The 20,543-nt window shown below is 41.4% G+C and overlaps 1 protein-coding gene across 2 annotated transcripts; it reads right to left on the reverse strand.

Annotated features, from left to right (window-relative positions):
- Positions 1–343: 343 nt before the first annotated feature.
- Positions 344–14,618, reverse strand: LOC139391026 (T-cell surface antigen CD2-like). Of its 2 annotated transcripts, XM_071138494.1 has the most exons (6): positions 14,293–14,499; positions 13,662–13,997; positions 13,038–13,292; positions 12,696–12,830; positions 879–992; positions 413–745 (listed from the first exon to the last, which is right to left on the reverse strand). In XM_071138494.1, the coding sequence occupies exons 1-6, from the start codon at positions 14,339–14,341 to the stop codon at positions 732–734; spliced, it is 903 nt and encodes a 300-aa protein (XP_070994595.1). In that variant the 5' UTR covers positions 14,342–14,499; the 3' UTR covers positions 413–731. The 2 variants fall into 2 exon arrangements, with proteins under 2 accessions (XP_070994596.1, XP_070994595.1); XM_071138495.1 differs by lacking the exon at positions 12,696–12,830 and having other exon boundaries at positions 344–745; positions 14,293–14,618.
- Between the last annotated feature and the right edge of the window lie 5,925 nt (positions 14,619–20,543).

Below are 20,543 nucleotides of genomic sequence, written 5' to 3' on the forward strand. Positions count from 1 at the left end.
TTTGTGTAAGAGTATTGATAGCTAGCATAGCATTAAGCCTAGCATTCAGAAGGCAACATTTTCACAAAAACAAGAAAAGCATTCAAATAAAATCATTTACCTTTGAAGAACTTCGGATGTTTTCAATGAAGAGACTCTCAGTTAGATAGCAAATGTTCATTTTTTCCCAAAATATTATTTGTGTAGGAGAAATCGCTCCGTTTTGTTCATCACGTTTGGCTAAGAAAAAAAAACGTATCCGGGAGCGTAATTATAGCCTCAAGCTCATTACCATAACGCAACGTTAAATAATTCATGAAAATCGCAAATGAAATTAAATAAATATATTAGCTCACAGGCTTAGCCTTTTGTTAATAACAACACTGTCATCTCAGATTTTCAAAGAGTATTGATAGCTAGCATAGCATTAAGCCCAGCATTCAGCAGGCAACCTTTTCACAAAAACAAGAAAAGCATTCAAATAAAATCATTTACCTTTGAAGAACTTCTAAGGAACTTTCTAAATAACTTTTAAGGGCAGTTCTGAAGGAACATTATGAAACTATGAAAATATGTCAAAAGATCTAAATACATTACTGTGCTTTGAGTTTGAGCTTGATTAAAATTAAAACAGCAGTAAGCAATATAACATCATCATTAGTCATCAGTCATGGTCCCCATGGCAACTTTCATGACAACAACACCCCTCTTAGAGTCCCACCGTGATCCACCTGAGAGACTGCAAACACTGCTTACTCACCATCATCTGGAGAGAGAGAAAAAGAGAGTGAGCGAGAGAGAGTGAGCTAGAGAGAGAGAGCGAATTAAGAATAATAATAACATTTTACTTATCAAAATCAAAATACATTAAAACAAAGGTGCAATGATGCGTTACTGACCTTGTTCTTGAGGACAAGTTTTCTTCTTGTAGAAACAGTATGATCCCAGACAGATTGTCAGCAGAATGAAGACTTCAGCAAGTTGGAAATAAACAAACACATTGAACACTGGTCCTGGGGGACAGAAGGGAGAAGGTATAACACCTAAATTAACTAATCAGCTAATTAATCAAATCCATAAAAATGAACTGCAGTAAGATCTGCTATCAACATAAAACCTACTAGCCCATGAGGAGATTTCCACTGAATGTTCTGATAAAGGGAGACTGCAGTAAATCATTTTCTGTGGCTGGGACGTGTTACTAAGGTTTCATGCCTCTTACCAGTGGTTGCCTATATCACAGTTGTGGAGGCCACTGTTGTAGGGTATTATTACCCTCAATAACCCACCCTGAAATCTTTGTCTCCTCACTTTATTGTTTTTGAAAGTTGCGACAGTGTCTCCTTGCAAAGTTTTATTTACATACTTTTTTACTTTGGATCCTGCATCGCGGTTAGCCTCAGCTGCTGTGACAGCTACAACCTGTCCCGGGATCCTGCCAGACCAAAAAGCCTGAAGTTGTTTACCGTAGCTTAGCTACTAGCCTAGCTGGTAGCTATCAGTATCAAGCTAGCAAGGTTTCCCAACCCTTGTGTCTGGGACCTCAGAGGTTTCCCACACTAATTGTGGCTGGATTCCCTGCTGCCTGTTGCCTTTTCCCTGCAACATGACCTGGCTGGAACTGCATTGTATGGCTACCAACATTAACTGATGCTGTGACCAACATACGTGCAAAGACACTGCTTTCGTGTGGATTTAAAGGAGGAAACATATTTCTGCTTTTTGGATTTTGCCATTATTGTGAACTCTTTTTGTTAATTTGTTCATCCTGTAAGGAGAGAGACACAGGAGCCTAGCTGGCCGTATTTCTCAGATGGAGGTCATTATTGAAAATTTTCAATGGTGCAGGAGCTGTGTTTATTTTGCTTTATTCTGAGACAATGTTGACTGCCCAGACTTTCAATGTAGCAACTGTTTGCATGCAGAGGACTGCATACCAAGAATACATAAGTATTCAGACCCCTATGAGACGTGTGTATCCTGTTTCCATTGATCGTCCTTGAGATGTTTCCACAACTTGATTAGAGTCCATCTATGGTCAATTACATTGATTGGGCATGATTTGGAAATGCACATTCCATTCTATTTATGGTCTCACAGTTGACAGTGAATGTCAGAGCAAAAACCAAACCATGAGGTCGAAGGAATTGTCCGTAGAGCTCTGAGACAGGATTGTGTTGAAGCACAGATCTGGGGAAGGGTACTAAAACATTTCTGCAGCATTTAAGGTCTTCCTAGAGCTGGCAACATGGCCAAACAGCTCAATCGGGGGCAGTAGAGCCTTGGTCAGGGAGGTGACCAAAAATCAAACTGTCACTGAAAGAGCTCCAAAGTTCCTCTGTGGAGATGGAAGAACTTTCCAGAAGAACAACCATCTCTGCAGCACTCCACCAATAAGGCCTTTATGGTAGAGTGGCCAGACGGAAACCAATCCTCAGTAAAAGGCACATGACAGCCACTCTCAGTAAAAGCCACATGACAGCCTGCTTGGAGTTTGCCAAAAGGCACCTAAAGACTTTCAGACCATGAGAAACAAGATTTTCTGGTCTGATGAAACAAAGATTCTACTCTTTGGCCTGAATGCCAAGCATCATGTCTAGAATACACAAAGAACAGAGCGATCCTTGGTGAAAACCTGCTCCAGAGCGCTCAGGTCCTCAGACTCGGGCGAAGGTTCACCTTCTAACAGGACAACAACCCTAAGCACACAGCCAAGACAACGCAGGAGTGGCTTCAGGACAGTCTCCAAAAATCTTTGAGTGGCTCAGGCAGAGCCCAGACTTGAACCCGATCAAATGTCTCTGGAGAGACCTCAAAATAGCTCTGCAGCGATGCTCCCCATACAACCTGACAGAGCTTGAGAGGATCTGCAGAGTTGAATGGGAGGAACTCCCCAAATACAGGTGTGCCAAGCTTGTAGCGTCATACCCAAGAATACTTGAGGCTTTAATCGCTGCCAAGGGTGCTTCAACAAAGTTCTGAGTAAAGGGTCTGAATGTAAATATAATAAATACATGTTGTTACTTTGTCATTATGGGGTACTGTGTGTAGATTGATGAGGGGGGAAAAAACGATCGTATCCATTTTAGAATAAGGCTGTAACGTAACATAATGTGGAAAAAGTAATGGGGTTGGAGCACTTTCCGAATGCACTAGATGTAGCCTAAGAAACAAGGTTCATGAAATCAAAAACTTGCTAGTAACAGATGAAATACATATTCTGAAACTCACTTAGACTATTTTTTGATAATACAGTGGAAGCAATACATGGTTATAACATCTACAGAATGGACAGAAATATCAATGGGGTGGTGTTGCAGTCTATATTCAGAACCACATACCTTTAAAGCTTATAAAAAATCTCATATTAAATACTGTGGAAATAATATGGCTACAAGTTAATCTGCCTTACCTAAATTCCATTATTGTGGGAAGCTGCTACTGACCACTAAGTCCTAACAGTCACTATCTAGATAATATGTGTGAAATCAAATCAAATTGTATTAGTCACATACACATATTTAGCAGATGTTATTGCGGGTTTAGTGAAATGCTTGTGTTCCTAGTGCCAACAGTGCAGTAGTATCTAACAATACACACATATCTAAATGTAAAATAATGGAAATAAGAAATGCATGCAACCCACTGCTGTTTCCTGTCTGGGCCGGCATCCACTGTACTGACGTTTTGCCAATTTGATTGTTTTACAGAGGGAATAACTACACTGCTGGTATTCAACCATATTCCCAGTCACCTTGAAATGGTTAAATGCAGTGGTTCGCGCTTTCAGTTTTGAACGGATGCTGCCATCTATCCAAGGTTTCTGGTTTGGGTAGGTTTTAATAGTCACAGTTCGAACAAAATCACCTATACACTTCTTGATGAAGTCAGTCACCGTGTCCGCGTCTACAGTTGAATTCGGAAGTTTACATACACCTTAGCCAAATACATTAAACTCGGGTTTTCACAATTCCCAACATTTAATCCCAGTAAAAATTCCCTGTTTTAGGTCAGTTAGGATCACCACTTTATTTTAAGAATGTGAAATGTCAGAATAATAGTCGAGATAATTATTTATTTCAGCTTTTCTTTCTTTCATCACATTCCCAGGGGGTCAGAAGTTGACATACACTCAATTAGTATTTGGTAGCATTGCCTTTAAATAGTTTTTCTTGGGTCAAAACTTTCAGGGAGCCTTCCACAAGATTCCCACAAACTGTTGGGTGAATTTTGGCCCATTCCTCCTGACAGAGCTGGTGTAACTGAGTCAGGTTCGTCGGCCTCCATGCTCGCACACGCTTTTTCAGTTCTGCCCACAAATGTTCTTTAGGATTGAGGTCAGGGCTTTGTGATGGCCACTCCAATACCTTGACTTTGTTGTTCTTAAGCCATTTTGCCACAACTTTGGAAGTATGCTTGGGGCTATTGTGCATTTTGAATACCCATTTGCAACCAAGCTTTAAATTCCAGACTGATGTCTTGAGATGTTGCTTCAATATATCCACATAATTTTACTCCCTCATGATGCCATCTATTTTGTGAAGTGCACCAGTCACTCCTGCAGCAAAGCACTCCCACAACATGATGCTGCCACCCCCGTGCTTCACGGTTGGGATGGTGTTCTTCAGCTTGCAAGCCTCCAAACATAAAGATGGTCATTATGGCCAAACAGTTCTATTTTTGTTTCCTCAGACCAGAAGGCATTTCAACAAAAATAACGATCTTTGTCCCCATGTGCAGTTGCAAACCGTAGTCCGGCTTTTTTATGGCGGTTTTGGAGCAGTGGCGTCTTCCTTGCTGAGCGGCCTTTCATGCTATGTTGATATAGGACTCGTTTTACTCTGGATATAGATACTTTTGTACCAGTTTCCTCCAGCATCTTCACAAGGTCCCTTGCTGTTGTTCTGGGATTGATTTGCACTTTTCACACCAAAGTATGTTCATCTCTATAAGACAGAATGCGTCTCCTTGCTGAGCGGTTGTCACATCCTGACCAGATCAACGTGGTACCTTCAGGCATTTGGAAATTGCTCCCAAAAATGAACCACACTTGTGGAGGTCTAAAACTTTTTCTGAGGTCTTGGCTGATTTATTTTGATTTTCTCATGAAGCAAAGAAGCACTGAGTTTGAAGGTAGGCCTTGAAATACATCCACAGGTACACCTCCAATTGACTCAAGTGATGTCAGTTAGCCTATCAGGAGCTTCTAAAGCCATGACATTGGAATTTTCCAAGCTGTTTAAAGGCACAGTCAACTTAGTGTATGTAAACGTCTGACCCATTGGAATTGTAAAAGAGTGAAATAATCTGTATGTAAACTATTGTTGGAAAAATGACTTGTCATGCACAAAGTAGATGTCCTAACAAACTTGCCAAAACTATAGTTTGTTAACTTCTCTAGGATAGGGGGCAGCATTCGGAATTTTGAATGAAAAGCATGCCCAAGTTCAACTGCCTGCTACTCATCCCCAGAAGATAAGATATGCATATTATTAGAAAACACTCTGAAGTTTCTAAAACTGTTTGAATCATGTCTGTGAGTATAACATAACTTATTTAGCAGGCAAAACCCATGAGGACAAATCATTCACATTTTTTCTTTTGAGGTCACTCTCTTTTCAATGGACCTTCTTTCAGTTCTTATTGCTTCCGCTGGATGTCAACAGTCTTTAGAAATTGGTTGAGGTTTTTCCTTTGTGTAATGAAGAAGTAGCACTGTTCAGAATGAGGGTCACTTGAAGTGTACTGTTAGAGGCGCGTGATCAGAAAGTTATCTACAGTTTGTATTCCTCCTGTATTGAACACAGATCATCCCGTCTTCAATTCTATTGATTATTTACGTAAAATAATACCTACAGTTGTATTACAAAAGTAGTTTGAAATGTTTTGGCAAAGTTTACAGGTAACTTTTGAGATATTTTGTAGTCACATTGCGCAAGTTGGATCCTGTGTTTTTCTGGATCAAACGTGCCAAATAAATTGACATTTTGGATATATATCGACGGAATTAATTGAACAAAAGGACCATTTGTGATGTTTATGGGACATATTGGAGTGCCAACAAAAGAAGTTCGTCAAAGGTAAGGCATGAATTATATTTGTATTTCTGCGTTTTGTGTCGCGCCTGCAGGGTTGAAATATGCTTCCCTCTCTTTGTTTACTGGGGTGCTATCCTCAGATAATAGCATTGTTTGCTTTCGCCGTTGTTGGCTGGATTCACATCAAGTGAAACTTTAATTTGCTATCTTGCATGTGTGATTTCATGAAAGTTAGATTTGAATTTGGCGCTCTGCATTTTCACTGGCTTTTGGCCAGGTGGGACGCTAGCGTCCCACATATCCCAGAGAGGTTAAGGGAGGGTGGGGGAGGGCCTTGTAGGCATCCCATAAGGGAGAATAACAGTGGTTGAGCGTTTTAGCAGCGAAAGTACTACAGTCAGTGTGTTGAAATAACTTTGGTTGCGTTTTCCTCAAATTTGCATTCGTAAAATCCCCAGCTACAATAAATGCGGCCTCGGGACATGTGGTTTCCAGTTTGCAAAAAGTATTGTGTAGTTCCTTTAGGGCCGTCATGGTATCGGCTTGAATGGGAATATTCACGGCTGTGACTATAACCGAAGATAATTATCTTGGGAGGTAATACGGTCTGCATTTTATTGTGAGGTATACTAGGTCGAGTGAACAAAATGACTTTTTCTACATTATCAGAATCACACCATGAGTAGTAAATCATGAAACATACACAACTGCATTTCTTCTTCCCGGAGAGTTCTTTTACCCTGTATGCACAATGTACTGAGAACCCAGCTGGCTGTATGGACGGGGACAGTATATCCAGAGAGAGCAATGATTCTGTGAAACAGAGTATGTTATGGTCCCTGATGTCTCTCTGAAAGGAGATCCTCGCCCTGAGCTCGTCTACTTTATTGTTCAGAGACTGAACATTAGCAGGTAAAATACTCGGAAGCAGGGAATTGTTTGCAAGCCTCCTGAGTCGAACTAGAAGTCCACTCCGAATACCTCTTCACCCTCGGCATATTCTTGTTGCAGCCTCTGGGATAAGTTCAATTACCCTGGGTTACAAATAAAGGATCCAATTTGGGATCCTGATCGTAATGCTGGTGATTTACCGCCTCTCTGATATGCAAAAGTTTTTTCCGGCTGTAAGAAATGACACAAAAAAGTTCTAGGCTAATAAAATAAGAAATAGTACACAAAAAAACTAAATACTGCAGAGTTGCTTAGGAGCTAGAAGCAGAGCTGCCATGTCTGTCGGCGCAATCTTGCAATCTGGCTTGATAATGTATGTGATATCAACAGAGAGGTATATTTTCTGGGTGATTTCAATATTGGCTGGCTTTCAACAAGTTCCCCACAAAATCTTCAAACTGTAACAAGCGCCTGCAACCTGGTTCAGGTTACCAGGGTAGTTAACTTCTTATGGCTGGGGGGCAGTATTGAGTAGCTTGGATGAATAAGGTGCCCAAAGTAATCGGCCTGCTGCTCAGTCTCAGTTGCAAATATATGCATATCATTATTATTATTATTGGATAGAAAACACTCTAAAGTTTCTAAAACTGTTTGAATGATGTCTGTGAGTATAACATAACTCATATTGCAGGCAAAATCCTGAGGAGATATCAAAACAGGAAGTGAGAAATCTGAGCTTGGTATGAATTCACCACAGTTCCCATTGAAATCCCCTTGAGATATGAATGATGTTGCACTTCCGAGGGCTTCCACTAGATGTCAACCGTCTATAGAAATTTGAATGAGACTTCTACTGTGTTGTGGGACTGAATGAGAGCAGAATGTATCAGGTGACTGGCAGTCAGCTATTTTCTGATCATGCGCATTCCTCATGGTATCCACTTGCGTTCCATTGCTCATCAAGACACAAAGGAATACTCCGGTTGGAACTTTATTGAAGCTATATGTTAAAAACATCCTAATGATTGATTCTGTACTTAGTTTGAAATATTTATTCGACCTGTAATATAACTTTTTGAAGTTTTTGTCCGACGTAATGCTGACCAGAATGAGCGTTTGGATATGTATACCAAACACGCTAAAAAAAGGAGGTATTTGGACATCAATAATGGACATTCTCGAACAAAACAAACATTTCATGTGGACCTGGGATTCCTGGGAGGCTTTTTGATGAATATCATCAAAGGTAAGGGAATATTTATCATGTAAATTCTTGTTTATGTTGACACCAACATGGCGGCTATTTTGACTATTTTTCTGAGTGCCGTCTCAGATTATTGCATGGTTTGCTTATTCCGTAAAGTTTTTTCGAAATCAGACACAGCGGTTGCATTAAGGAATATCTATAAACAGCACAGGAATTAAATCATCATCATGTATCACATCTTTACTAAATTAGAAGAAATTCGCTTTAAAGCAGTTTCCAAATCCATTGGATGTAGTGATCAGAATATAGTAGCCACATATCGGAAAACCAAAGTTCCAAATGGTGGGCCTAACATAGGGCATAAGAGGTCATGCGATAAGTATTGTAGTGATTCTTATGTTGATGACGTAAAAAAGATTTGCTGGTCTGTGGTGCAATGAGGAGCAACCAGATGCTGCACTTGACACGTTTATGAAATTGCTTATTCCAGTTACGAATAAGCATGCACCCATTAAGAAAATGACTGAAGAAATGTTAAATCTCCTTGGATTGGTGAGAAATTGAAAAATGGTATAGCTGAGACGGATGTTGCAAAAGGAATGGCAAATAAGTCTGGCAGCACAACCGGTTGGCAAACGTACTGCAAATTGAGAAATCATGTGACTAAACTGAATAAAAATATGAAGAATCTATACCATGAAACAAAGATATATGACATAAACATGGATAGTAATAACCTTTGGAACACCTTAAATTAAATGTTGGGCAAAAAAGGCGAACTCAGCTCCAACATTCATTGAATCAGATGGCTCATTCATCACAAAACCCACTAATTTTGCCAACTACTTTAATGATTTCTTTAAATGCCAGCAACAAATGCCAACACTACACATCCAAGCATAACTGAACAAATTATTAAAGACAAGCATTGTAATTTTGAATTCCGTAAAGTGAGTGTGGAAGAGGTGAACAAATTATTGTTGTCTATCAACAATGACAAGACCCCGGGGTCTGACAACTTGGATGGAAAATGACTGAGGATAATAGCGAACAATATTGCCTCTCCTTTTTGACATATTGTTAATCTAAGCCTACTAGAAAGTGTGTGCCCTCAGGCCTGGAGCGAAGCAAAAGTTATTCCGCTACCCATAGAAAAAATAAATAAATACATTTGAGCCAGTAAAAAAAAACTTTACTTGCTCAAATAGCCAATGTGCCTATGAATGCTGATGACTCAACACTATCCACGTCAGCTACTACATCGATTGAAATGACTGCAACACTTAACAAAAAGCTGCAGTTGGTTTCAGAATGGGTGACAAGGAATATGTTTGTCCTAAATATTTCAAAAACGAAAAGCATTGTATTTGGGACAAATCATTCACTAAACCTCAACTAAATCTTGTAATGAATAGTCTGCAAATTGAGTAAATTGAGGCGACTAAACTGCTTGAGGCAAAACTGGATTGTCTGGCCCTTAAATGTAAATGTAAAGCTAACATTAATAATATGCATGTCAATCTCTCATGGCTCAAAGTGGAGGAGAGACTTACTTCATCACTACCTGTTTTTGTAAGAAGTGTTGACAAGCTGTTTAACTTCTTTGGGGTAGGGGGCAGTATTGGGTAGCTTGGATGAAAAACGTGCCCAAATTAAGCTGCCTGCTACTCAGCCTTAAAACCTAGAATATGTATATAATTAGAAAATCTGGATAGAAAACACTCTGAAGTTTCTAAAACTGTTTGAATGATGTCGGTGAGCATAACAGAACTCATACGGCAGGCAAAAACCTGAGAAAAAAATCCAAGCAGGAAGTGGGAAATCTGAGGTTTGTAGTTTATCACCTCAGCCCCTATTGAAGATACCGTGTGATATTAGTTATGTTTCACTTCCCAAGGCTTCCACTAGATGTCAACAGTATTTAGAACCTGTTTTGAGGATTATACTCTAAAGGAGGGGCTCATAAGGGCTCTTTGAGGTAGTGGTCTGGCAGAGTGCCACAGCCTCGGTCTGGCATGCTCACGTGAAAGGTCCACTTCATTTGTACAGACAAAGGAATTGTCCGGTTGGAAAATGAATGACATTTTATGTTAAAAACATCCTAAAGATTGATTCCATACTTGGTTTGGCATGTTTCTACGGGCTGTAACTGAACTTTTTGAACTTTTCGTCCGACGTTCGGCGTGACCTGAACGCGCTTTTGGATTTGTTTATCAAACGCCCTAACAAAAGAAGATATTTGGACATAACTGATGGACATTATCGAAATCAAGCATTTATGGTGGAACTGGGATTCCTGGGAGTGCATTCTGATGAGGATAATCAAAGGTAAGTGAATATTTCAAATGCTATTTCTGAGTAATGTTGACTATCCAATATGTCGGGTATCTTTTTGGCTTTTTTGTTGTCTAAAGGCTGTACTCAGATTATTGCATGGTTTGCTTTCTCCGTAAAGTTTTTTTGAAATCTGAAACAGCGGTTGCATTAAGGAGAAGTTTATCTAAAGTTCCATGTATAATAGTCTATATCAATGTTTATTATGAGTATTTCTGAAAATTGATGTGGCTCTCTGCACAATCACCGCGTGTTTTAGAACTACTGAAAGTAAAGCGCCAATGTAAACTCAGATTTTTTGATATATATATGAACTTTATCAAACAACACATACACGTATTGTATAACATGAAGTCCTATGAGGGTCATCTGATGTAGATCATCAAAGGTAAGTGATACATTTTATCTCTATTTCTGCTTTTTGTGACTCCTCTCTTTGGTTGGAAAAATGGCTGTGTTTTTCTGTGACTTGGTGGTGACCTAACATAATCGTTTGTGGTGCTTTCGCTGTAAATCCTTTTTATATTCAGACACTGTGGCTGGATTAACGAGAATTTTATCTTTAAAATTGTGTAAAATGCTTGTATGCTTGAGAAATTTTTATTATGAGATTTTTGTTGTTTTGTTTTGAATTTGGCGCCCTGCACTTTCCCTGGCTGTTGCGGGGGGGTTCCGCTAGCGGTTATGGAACTGTGGCTACTGTAAGAGACACACACACAGGTACAGACAAACGCACACAAACGCTAGCACATGCACTATTCACACACGTACATTGTAATATTGTTGTATGGTCTTATTCTACATGTTGTATTGCAGATATGTAGTGGTGTAATAATGTTATATGACTTGCTGTTTATCTTTCGTTCCTTAATGTGTTTGGACTCCAGGAAAACTAGCTGCTGCCTTGGCAACAGCTAACGGGGATCCCTAATAAATAACAATTAATACAGTTAACATATATAAACCCTGGTGGCAATAAAACATTTAAAGGAATCACATATCTGAGTTGAGATGTGCCAAATGCTATGATGCTGCTCCTTCAAGAGGGTCGTTCTGTGAAATTAGTCCCTTTTGGGTAGTGTAACCTGAAAATTAATCACTAATCTCTCGAGTGGCTAGATGTTCTTTACCATTTGGCCATCAGATTTGCCACCAATGCTCCGTATAGGACACATCACTGCACTCCATACTACTCTGTAAACTGGTCACCTCTGTAAACTGGGCATCTCTCAAGACCCACTGGTTGATGCTAATTTATAAAACCCTCTTAGGCCTCACTCCTGTTTATCTGAGATATCTACTGCAGCCCACATCCTCCAGATACAACACCGGCTCTGCCAGTCACATTCTTTCAAAAGTCCCCAAAGCACACACATCCCTGGGTTGCTCCTCTTTTCAGTTCACTGCAGCTAGCGACTGGAACGAGCTGCAACAAACACTCAAACTGGACAGTTTTATCTCAATCTCTTCATTCAAAGACTTAATCTTGGACACTCTTACTGACAATTGTGGCTGCTTTGTGTGATATATTGTTGTCTCTACCTTTTTGCCCTTTGTGCTGTTGTCTGTGCCCAATAATGTTTGTACCATGATTTGTGCTGCTACCATGTTATGTTGCTACCATGTTGTTGTTATGTTGTGTTGCTACCATGCTGTGTTGTAATGTGTTGCTGCCTCGCTAAATTGTTTACTTAGGTCTCTCTTCATGTAGTGTTGTGTTGTCTCTCTTGTTGTGATGTGTTTTGTACTTTATTTATATTGTATATTTGTATTCATTTTAACCCCTGGCCCCCGTCCCCGCAGGAGGCCTTTTTGCCTTTTGGTAGGCCGTCATTGTAAATAAGAATTTGTTCTTAACTGACTTGCCTAATTAAATAAAGGTACAAAAAAAATGTTCTAAGAATCACATGAAATAAAGACAAATCACCAGAAATTACTTTGGCAAAGCAACAAAATAAGGCTTTACAATAATGGTGAACACTTGGGAGACATTTTGGGATTAAGTGGGTTAAAATGTTCCTAGAGGTCACAGAGGGTGACAGAGGGACACGTCAAAATGCTGCGTTTTGGCACTTTAGCAACTCTTTATAAATATTACAAATCTGAGATATTTAATTCTCCATGTGGTCTAGATTGAAGAAAAGATCAATTAGTGACTCATTTGTGGAACGACCCAAGAGGTCATGATTAAGATGACGTCAATCATAATAATCATCATCATCATCAATATCAACATTATCCCTTACCTGTGGAGGTTTTACTGGTGGGGGCCTCAGTCACAGTCACCACTGTTGTAGACTCAACACACAGGGCACCAGTGGCATTCACCCACTCTGATATCTTTGTCCCGTTGGATAAGGTGCAGTTAACATATATCAGCCCTATAGGCAATCCAAACAACAGTAATCACATTCGTATCTGAATTATATGTAAATACTGGGAAATGGATAGTGCTGTTTCCAAACAGGTCAATTCTTATTGATAAGAATTGATCATTGCTCATTATAATCATCATTATTATTATCATTAATCATTGATATTGTTGATCATAATGTTTTTTTAACAAAGTATATTAAACAGTAGATTACCTGGACAGTGTGAGATTCTCCTGCTGACAGTATTACGGTTGATGTTGTTTCTGATGGTACAGGTGAGATTTCCTGACAGGCCTTTCTTCAGAGTGATGGTGTTTGTCTTATTATCAGGAGGGGCATCAGTGTCTCTCACCGTCTGTCCATCCAGAGTCCAGCTGTACTGGGGACCATCCCCCTCAGAGGAGCAGGACACCTTCATATCTCCATGAGACAGACACTCAGAGGACAGCTGAGGACTGGATACTGGAGCTGTGGGGGAAGAAGGATATGTAACTGTAGTAAGAGGGAAAACACATTAGACCACAACACCAGCCATTCTTCTTTAAAGCCACAGAAACTACTGTAGTCAACAGGAGCAGCAGATTCATGACACACAATGACTGTATTTCAAATAACCAACAGATGATTTAATGTTGATGGATGTGGTTATGACTCTATGTACCAACTACAGTAGACTATGAAAATAAAAATGACTCCTGTTGAATGACTACACATAAAATGCATTTCTCATTATTTTGATTATTATGCAGTCACATATGTGTAGTTTAGCCAGAGCAATATGTAGAGCTTGTGAAAGTTATCATTTGTAAAAAATTATTTGGCAAGTAAGTTATTTACATTCGATGAACAGTTGTAGTCCTCTGATCCCTATTAATTTCCCTTCTGAATCATATTTTTCGAACAGGTATTCACCAGAATCATTCCTTCTTGTGTTATTTAACTTCAATGTCCCATTGTTTATAAAGAAGTGTACTCTTTCTTTAATTGGGGTGTATATTATTGACCATTTGTCCATCCTCGTTTTCAGTATCTCTGTTTTAGCACCAGTTGAAACTTTATAAAATGAGTATTTATCATATGCCGTGGTTTCAGTCAGCTGGAGATAGACAGTTCCTCCCAGAGCTGCATAACACTGACATCCATCTTCTCTAGCATCACAGGAAGTTTCCAAGCCTGAAGATCAAGAAGAAAAGACACTGTAGTGACTATCACTGTTCTAACCCATGTCAAGTCATGTATCATTTTACAGATGATGATACAAGCGACTAACAGTACAACCAAACCAACAGCATCAACGTGATAGGGATCATTAAGTCAGTGATCATTATCATGGGACAACTGTCTTCTACCGTGTTCTGAATATTGTCTATCATCATCCGTCATTTCTGCTACATGATATACAAGACTCCTGATATTATATTCTGCATAAAAGAAGAGAGAAACCAACACATATAAAGATGTTTCTTACCATGAGTCATTCCTGCTAAGATCACCAACAGTCCTAAAACAGCCTCCATGTCTCTTTACAATGCAGGGTCTCAGTTTATCAAATTATCTTCGGTACTTCAAAAAAGTCCTCTATTTTCTATTCAGAGCTGAATTCGTGTTACGGCACAAACAAAACCAATGCAAGGAAAGTATGAGAGATATCTGTTCCTGCCACTCAGAAGACCTCAACCAGTTTGTGACAAGCAAAAGAAGAAGTTACATTTTGACCCTATTCATAGGTTCTGACTCAGAGGAAAGAGGACGAGCCCCATCAAAGTCTCACTTATTCATTATACAAACCACCAGTGTCACGAGTCCGACCGAGGGTGGTTTCCCTTCCCGGGCGGGTGGCGCTCGGCGGTCGTCGTCACCGGCCTATTAGCTGCCACTGATTGTCTTTCCTCCCCCTCCTTGTATGTTTATTGGTAGCACCTGTTTATGTATGATTAGTTTGTCTTTATTAGACAGCCGGCCCGCCTGGTTGTTGTGCGGGATTATTCAGTGTAACCTTCCGCTCTGTTGTAGAGGTACGTGTTAGTGCCTGGTCGTGCATTTTCCGTTGTAAATGTTCATTCCCTGTGTTTGGGGCCGTTACTATTGTGGGAGAACTACTATTTCATCTCAGGCAGGAGAGGAGGAGCGCCCAGGATTACGCGTTGGAGTTCCGGACCTTGGCAGCAGGATCTGGGTGGAACGACAGGGCCCCTATGGACCACTACAGGTGTAGTCTCCGAGAGGACGTCCGCCGGGAGTTAGCGTGTCGGGACACCGCTCTGTCACTGGATCAGCTGATTGACATGTCCATTCGACTGGACAATCTGCTGGCTGCCCGCGGGCGTTCAGAGAGGGTTCTGTGCGTTCCACCACCCAGCCCCTCCACTCCCATTCCGATGGAGTTGGGAGGGGCTGCGCCGAGGGGTACCGGAGGAGGAGGCCTTCCCTGCACCAACTGTGGTCGGAGAGGACACACGTCTGATCGGTGCTGTGGGGGTCCGTCTGGGAGTAGAGATGGCAGGCGGAACGCTTCTCGGTCACCCCAGGTGAGTCAGCATCAAACTCACCCAGAACCCCCTGTTGGCCACATGTTTGTCTTAACCTTTTTTCTTCACTTTTTTCCCTCTTCCCAGCATAGGGCGCTAGTCGATTCAGGCGCAGCTGGGAACTTTATGGATCGCGGACTCGCCCTGAAGTTAGGGGTTCCGCTGGTGCCGATAGATTCTCCTTTCCCCGTGCACTCCCTAGATAGCCGGCCATTAGGGTCAGGGATGGTCAGAGTGAGAGACACTTCGAATTGGCAGCACACTCAGGGAGACGGGCATAATGCAGCACTCGGGGCCACAAAAAGGCATGGAGTTTTTTAGAGTACATTACGGCCACAAAGGGGACGCCGCTGTGAAATTCGAGGCATTATCAAGTGCTTGTCAAATTGGGAATGAGAGACTGATGAAGTGTGTACAGCCTGTGCAGGAAACAAAGCAGAGCTCATGCCTTTCAAGTTACTTTTTTAAAATCATCATTAGAGTCTCATCATGCAGCCTTACAACGTATTAAACATCTAAACATATAGCCCGACATTTGTAGAACAACTAAAGTAACATTATTAAATCTAAATGAAACATTTAGGAGTACCTATTTCTTTGTTAACCGCTCAACACAGAAAAGCCGCATGTGCGTGCTCCCTCAAATCGTTCAGAGAAAATATTTATATTTTATTCAGCTTTGCTCAATTGTATTTTCATACTATAAAATAATGCCACGGAATTATAAACAAATCTTGTCTGCTAAATGAATGAATGTAGCCCACAGCCATTTGGCATAGCCCCATCAGGACCTAACATAAGAACAACTCAGAGTATGCTATTACTATCCTCTGAAACAGACTACATTATCTTCATATCATGCTTCTTTAGACCTGTCTAAAATAAACAATGGATTTATTATTACATGGATGTAATACATTTTTTAATGGCTTGTAGGCTATGTGTGGAAGCCTGTAAGGGTTTTCCTCCTCTTCGTCTGAAGAGGAGGTGTAGCAAGGATCGGACCAAGATGCAGCGTGGTAAGTGTCCATAATGTATTTAATGAAGACAAAATGAACACTAGAACAAAAACAATAAATGATGACGTGAATTACAAAACCGAAACGGTACCGTGTGGTGAAAAGCACAGACACGGAAACAATCACCCACAAAACAGCAGTGAAACCCAGGCTACCTAAGTATGATTCTCAATCAGAGACAACTAACGACACCTGCCTCTGATTGAGAACCATACTAGGCCAAACACAGAAAACCAACCTAGAAACACAAAACATAGAATGCCCACCCAACTCACATCCTGACCAACTAAAACAATTAACACAATAACTAGGGTCAGAACGTGACAAAGCCAGGAGATGCTAAATGTGTTTATGTTAATTAACGGTCAATTACTGTGAGACCGATAGTTATTTGCTTGACAATCACCGGCTGATGAAACGTCATGACTTCCACAGCCCTAGTCTCTCTAGAGATGTTTGGTCAGGTTTAAGTCGTGCTCTGGCTGCATCACTCAAGGACGTTCAGAGACTTGTCCCGAAGCCACTCCTGCATTGTCTTGACTGTGTGCTTAGGGTCGCTGTCCTGTTGGAAGGTGAACCTTCACCCCAGTCTGAAGTCCTGAGAGCTCTGGAGCAGCTTTTCATCAATGATCTCTCTTCTCCATTCATCTTCCCCTCGATCCTGACTAGACTCCCAGTCTCTGCTGCTGAAAAACATCCCCACAGCATGATTCTGCTACCACCATTCCTCACCATTGGGATGGAATTGGCCAGGTGATGAGCAGTGCCTTGTTTCCTCTGGATGTGAGGCTTGGCATTCAGGTCAAAGAGTTCAATCTTGGTTTCATCAGACCATTGTTTCTCATGGTCTGAGTGTCCTTTAGGTGTCTTTTGGCAAACTCCAAGCGGGCTGTCATGTGCCTTTTACTAAGGAGTGGTTTCCGTCTGGACACTCTACCATAAGTGCTGCCGAGATGGTTGTCCTTCTGGAAGGTTCTCCCATCTCCACAGAGGAACTCTGGAGCTCTGTCAGAGTGACCATCGGGTTGATGATCACCTCCCTGACCAAGGCCCTACACACCCGATTGCTCAGTTTGGTTGGGCGGCCAGCTCTAGGAAGAATCTTGGTGGTTCCAAACTTCTTCCATTTAAGAATGATGGAGGCCAATATGTTCTTGGGGACCTTCAATGCTGCAGAAAGGTTTTGGTACTCTTCCCCAGATCTGTGCCTTGACACAATCCTGTCTCCGAACTCTATGGACAATTCTTTCGACCTTGGCTTGGTTTTTGCTTTGACGTGCACTGTGGGGACCTTATATAGACAGTTGTGAGCCTTTCCAAATCATGTTCAATCAAAATAATTTACCACCAGTGGACTCCAATCAAGTTGTAGACACATCTCAAGGATGATCAATGGAAACTGGATGCACCTGAGCTCAATTTCGAGACTCAAATCAAAGCGTCTGAATACTATTCCTGTTTTTTTATTTTTAATAGTTTTGCAAAATGTTCTAAAAACCTGTTTTCACTTTGTAATAATTGGGCATTGTGTTTTGATTGTTGAGGAAAAACATTGATTTAATAAATGTTAGAATAAGGCTGTAACGTAACAAAATGTGGAAATGGTGAAGGGGTCTGAATGCTTTTCGAATGCACTGCATGTTTCAAAATATAGGAAAGTTAGATACAATTATTTACAGTAACCAATGCAGCAACAAAGCATCAATACTATGTCTAAACATCAACCCTTCACACATCATATTGAAAATAAGAATTTGTTTTAAACTGACTTGCCTAGTTAAATAAAGGTAAAAAAATATATATATTAAAAAAAATGTAATACTCTCGGGGCCTCTCAGTCTAAGGCACAGCATCGCAGTGCTACAGGCATTACTACAGACATGGAATCATTCCCATTGAAAAGTTTGGACACACCTACTCATTCAAGGGTTTTTCTTTATTTTGACTACTTACTACATTGTAGAATAATAATGAAGACATCACAACTATGAAATAACACATAAGGAATCATGTAGTAACCAAAAAGTGTTAAACAAATCAAAATATGTTATATTATTCAAGTAGCCACCCATTGCCTTGATGACAGCGTTGCACACTCTTGGAATTCTCTCAACCAGCTTCATGAGGAATGCCTTTCCAACAGTCTTGATGGAGTTCCCACATATGCTGAGCACTTGTTGGCTGATTTTCCTTGACTCTAGGGTCCAACTCATCACAAACAATTGGGTTGAGGTCGGGTGATTGTGGAGGCCAGGTCATCTGACGCAGCACTCCATCACTCTCCTTAATGATCATAGAGCACTTATACATCCTGGAGGTGTGTTTTGGGTCATTGTCCTGTTCAAAAACAAATAATAGTCCCACTAAGCGCAAACCAGATGGGATGGTGTATCGCTGCAGAATGCTGTGTTAGCCATGCTGGTTAATTGTGCCTGGAATTCAAAATAAATCACTAACAGTGTCACAAGCAAAGCACCCCCACACCATCACACTTCCTCCTCCATGCTTCACGGTGGGAACCACACATCAGATCATGCATAGAGAGTAGAAGTACTGGAACAGTCAGTGTGCGGGGGCACCGGTTAGTTGAGGTAGTATGTACATGAGTTTTTAAAGTGACTATGCATAGATGATAACAACAGAGAGTAGCAGCGGTGTAAAAAGAGTGTGGGGGGTAATGCAAATAGTCTGGGTAGCCATTTGATTAGGTGTTCAGGAGTCTTATGGCTTGGGGGTAGAAGCTGTTTAAAAGCCTCTTGGACCTAGACTTGGCACTCCGGTACCGCTTGCCGTCTATGACTAGGGTGGCTGGAGTCTTTGACAATTTTTAGGGCCTTCCTCTGACACCGCCTGGTATAGAGGTCCTAGATGGCAGGAAGCTTGGCCCCGGTGATGTACTGGGCCGTTCGCACTACCCTCTGTAGTGCCTTGCGGTCGGAGGCCGAGCAGTTGCCATACCAGGCAGTGATGCAACCAGTCAGGATGCTCTCGATGGTACAGCTGTAGAACCTTTTGAGGATCTGAGGACCCATGACAAATCATTTCAATCGTCTCCTGAGGGGGAATAGGTTTTGTCGTGCCCTCTTCACGACTGTCTTTGTGTGCTTGGACCGTGTTAGTGTCTTGTGGACACCAAGGAACTTGAAGCTCTCAGCCTGCTCCAGCCCCGTCGATGAGAATGGGGGCGTGCTCAGTCCTCTTTGTCCTGTAGTCCACAATCATCTCCATTGTCTTGATCACTTTGAGGGAGAGGTTGTGGTCCTGGCACCACACAGCCAGGTCTTTGACCTCCTCCCTATAGGCTGTCTCGTCGTTGTCGGTGATCAGGCCTACCACTGTTGTGTCATCGGCAAACTTAATGATGGTGTTGGAGTCGTGCCTGGCCCTGCAGTCATGACTGAACAGGGAGTACAGGAGGGGACTGGGAATGCATCTCTGAGGGGCCCCTGTGTTGAGAATCAGTGTGGCAGATGTGTTGTTACCTACCCTTACCACCTGGGAGCGGCCCGTCAGGAAGTCCAGGATCCAGTTGCAGAGGGAGGTGTTTAGTCCCATGGTACTTAGCTTATTGATGAGCTTTGAGGGCACTATGGTGTTGAACGCTGAGCTGTAGTCAATGAATAGCATTTTCACATAGGTGTTCCTTTTGTCCAAGTGGGAAAGGGCAGTGTTGAGTGCATAGAGATTGAATCATCTGTGGATCTGTTGGGGCGGTATGCAAATTGGAGTGGGTCTAGGGTTTCTGGGATAATGGTGAAAACTCTATGTCTGGTGCAAACCCAACACCTCTCAGAACCCCAATAACACCATCCCCACAGTAAAGCATGGTGGTAGCAGCATCATGTTGTGGAGATGTTTTTCATCGGCAGGGACTGGGAAACTGGTCAGAATTGAAGGAATGATTGATGGCGCTAAATACAGGGACATTCTTGAGGGAAACCTGTTTGAGTCTTCCAGAGAATTGAGACTGGGACAGAGGTTCACCTTCATGCAGGACAATGACCCTAACCATACTGCTAAAGCAACACTCAAGTGGTTAAATGGGTTACATTTACATTTCTTGGAATGGCCTGGTCAAAGCCCAGACCTCATTCCAATTGAGAATATGTGGTATGACTTAAAGATTGCTGTACAACAGCAGAACCCATCCAACCAGGAGCTGGAAGAGTTTT

The sequence above is a fragment of the Oncorhynchus clarkii genome, chromosome 31, assembly GCF_045791955.1.
Source record: "Oncorhynchus clarkii lewisi isolate Uvic-CL-2024 chromosome 31, UVic_Ocla_1.0, whole genome shotgun sequence".
In the NCBI taxonomy this organism is placed as follows: domain Eukaryota; kingdom Metazoa; phylum Chordata; class Actinopteri; order Salmoniformes; family Salmonidae; genus Oncorhynchus; species Oncorhynchus clarkii.

Bases quoted from the DNA above. Each gene is read 5' to 3' on its own strand.
- LOC139391026 (XM_071138494.1), bottom strand. From the start codon at position 14,341: ATGGAGGCTGTTTTAGGACTGTTGGTGATCTTAGCAGGAATGACTCAT. The intron at 13,293-13,661 runs GTAAATAACTTA...CTTCCCCCACAG, and splicing joins ACTACAACTGTTCATCGAAT to CTCCAGTATCCAGTCCTCAG. The intron at 993-12,695 runs GTAAGGGATAAT...TCTGTCCCCCAG, and splicing joins CACCAGTAAAACCTCCACAG to GACCAGTGTTCAATGTGTTT.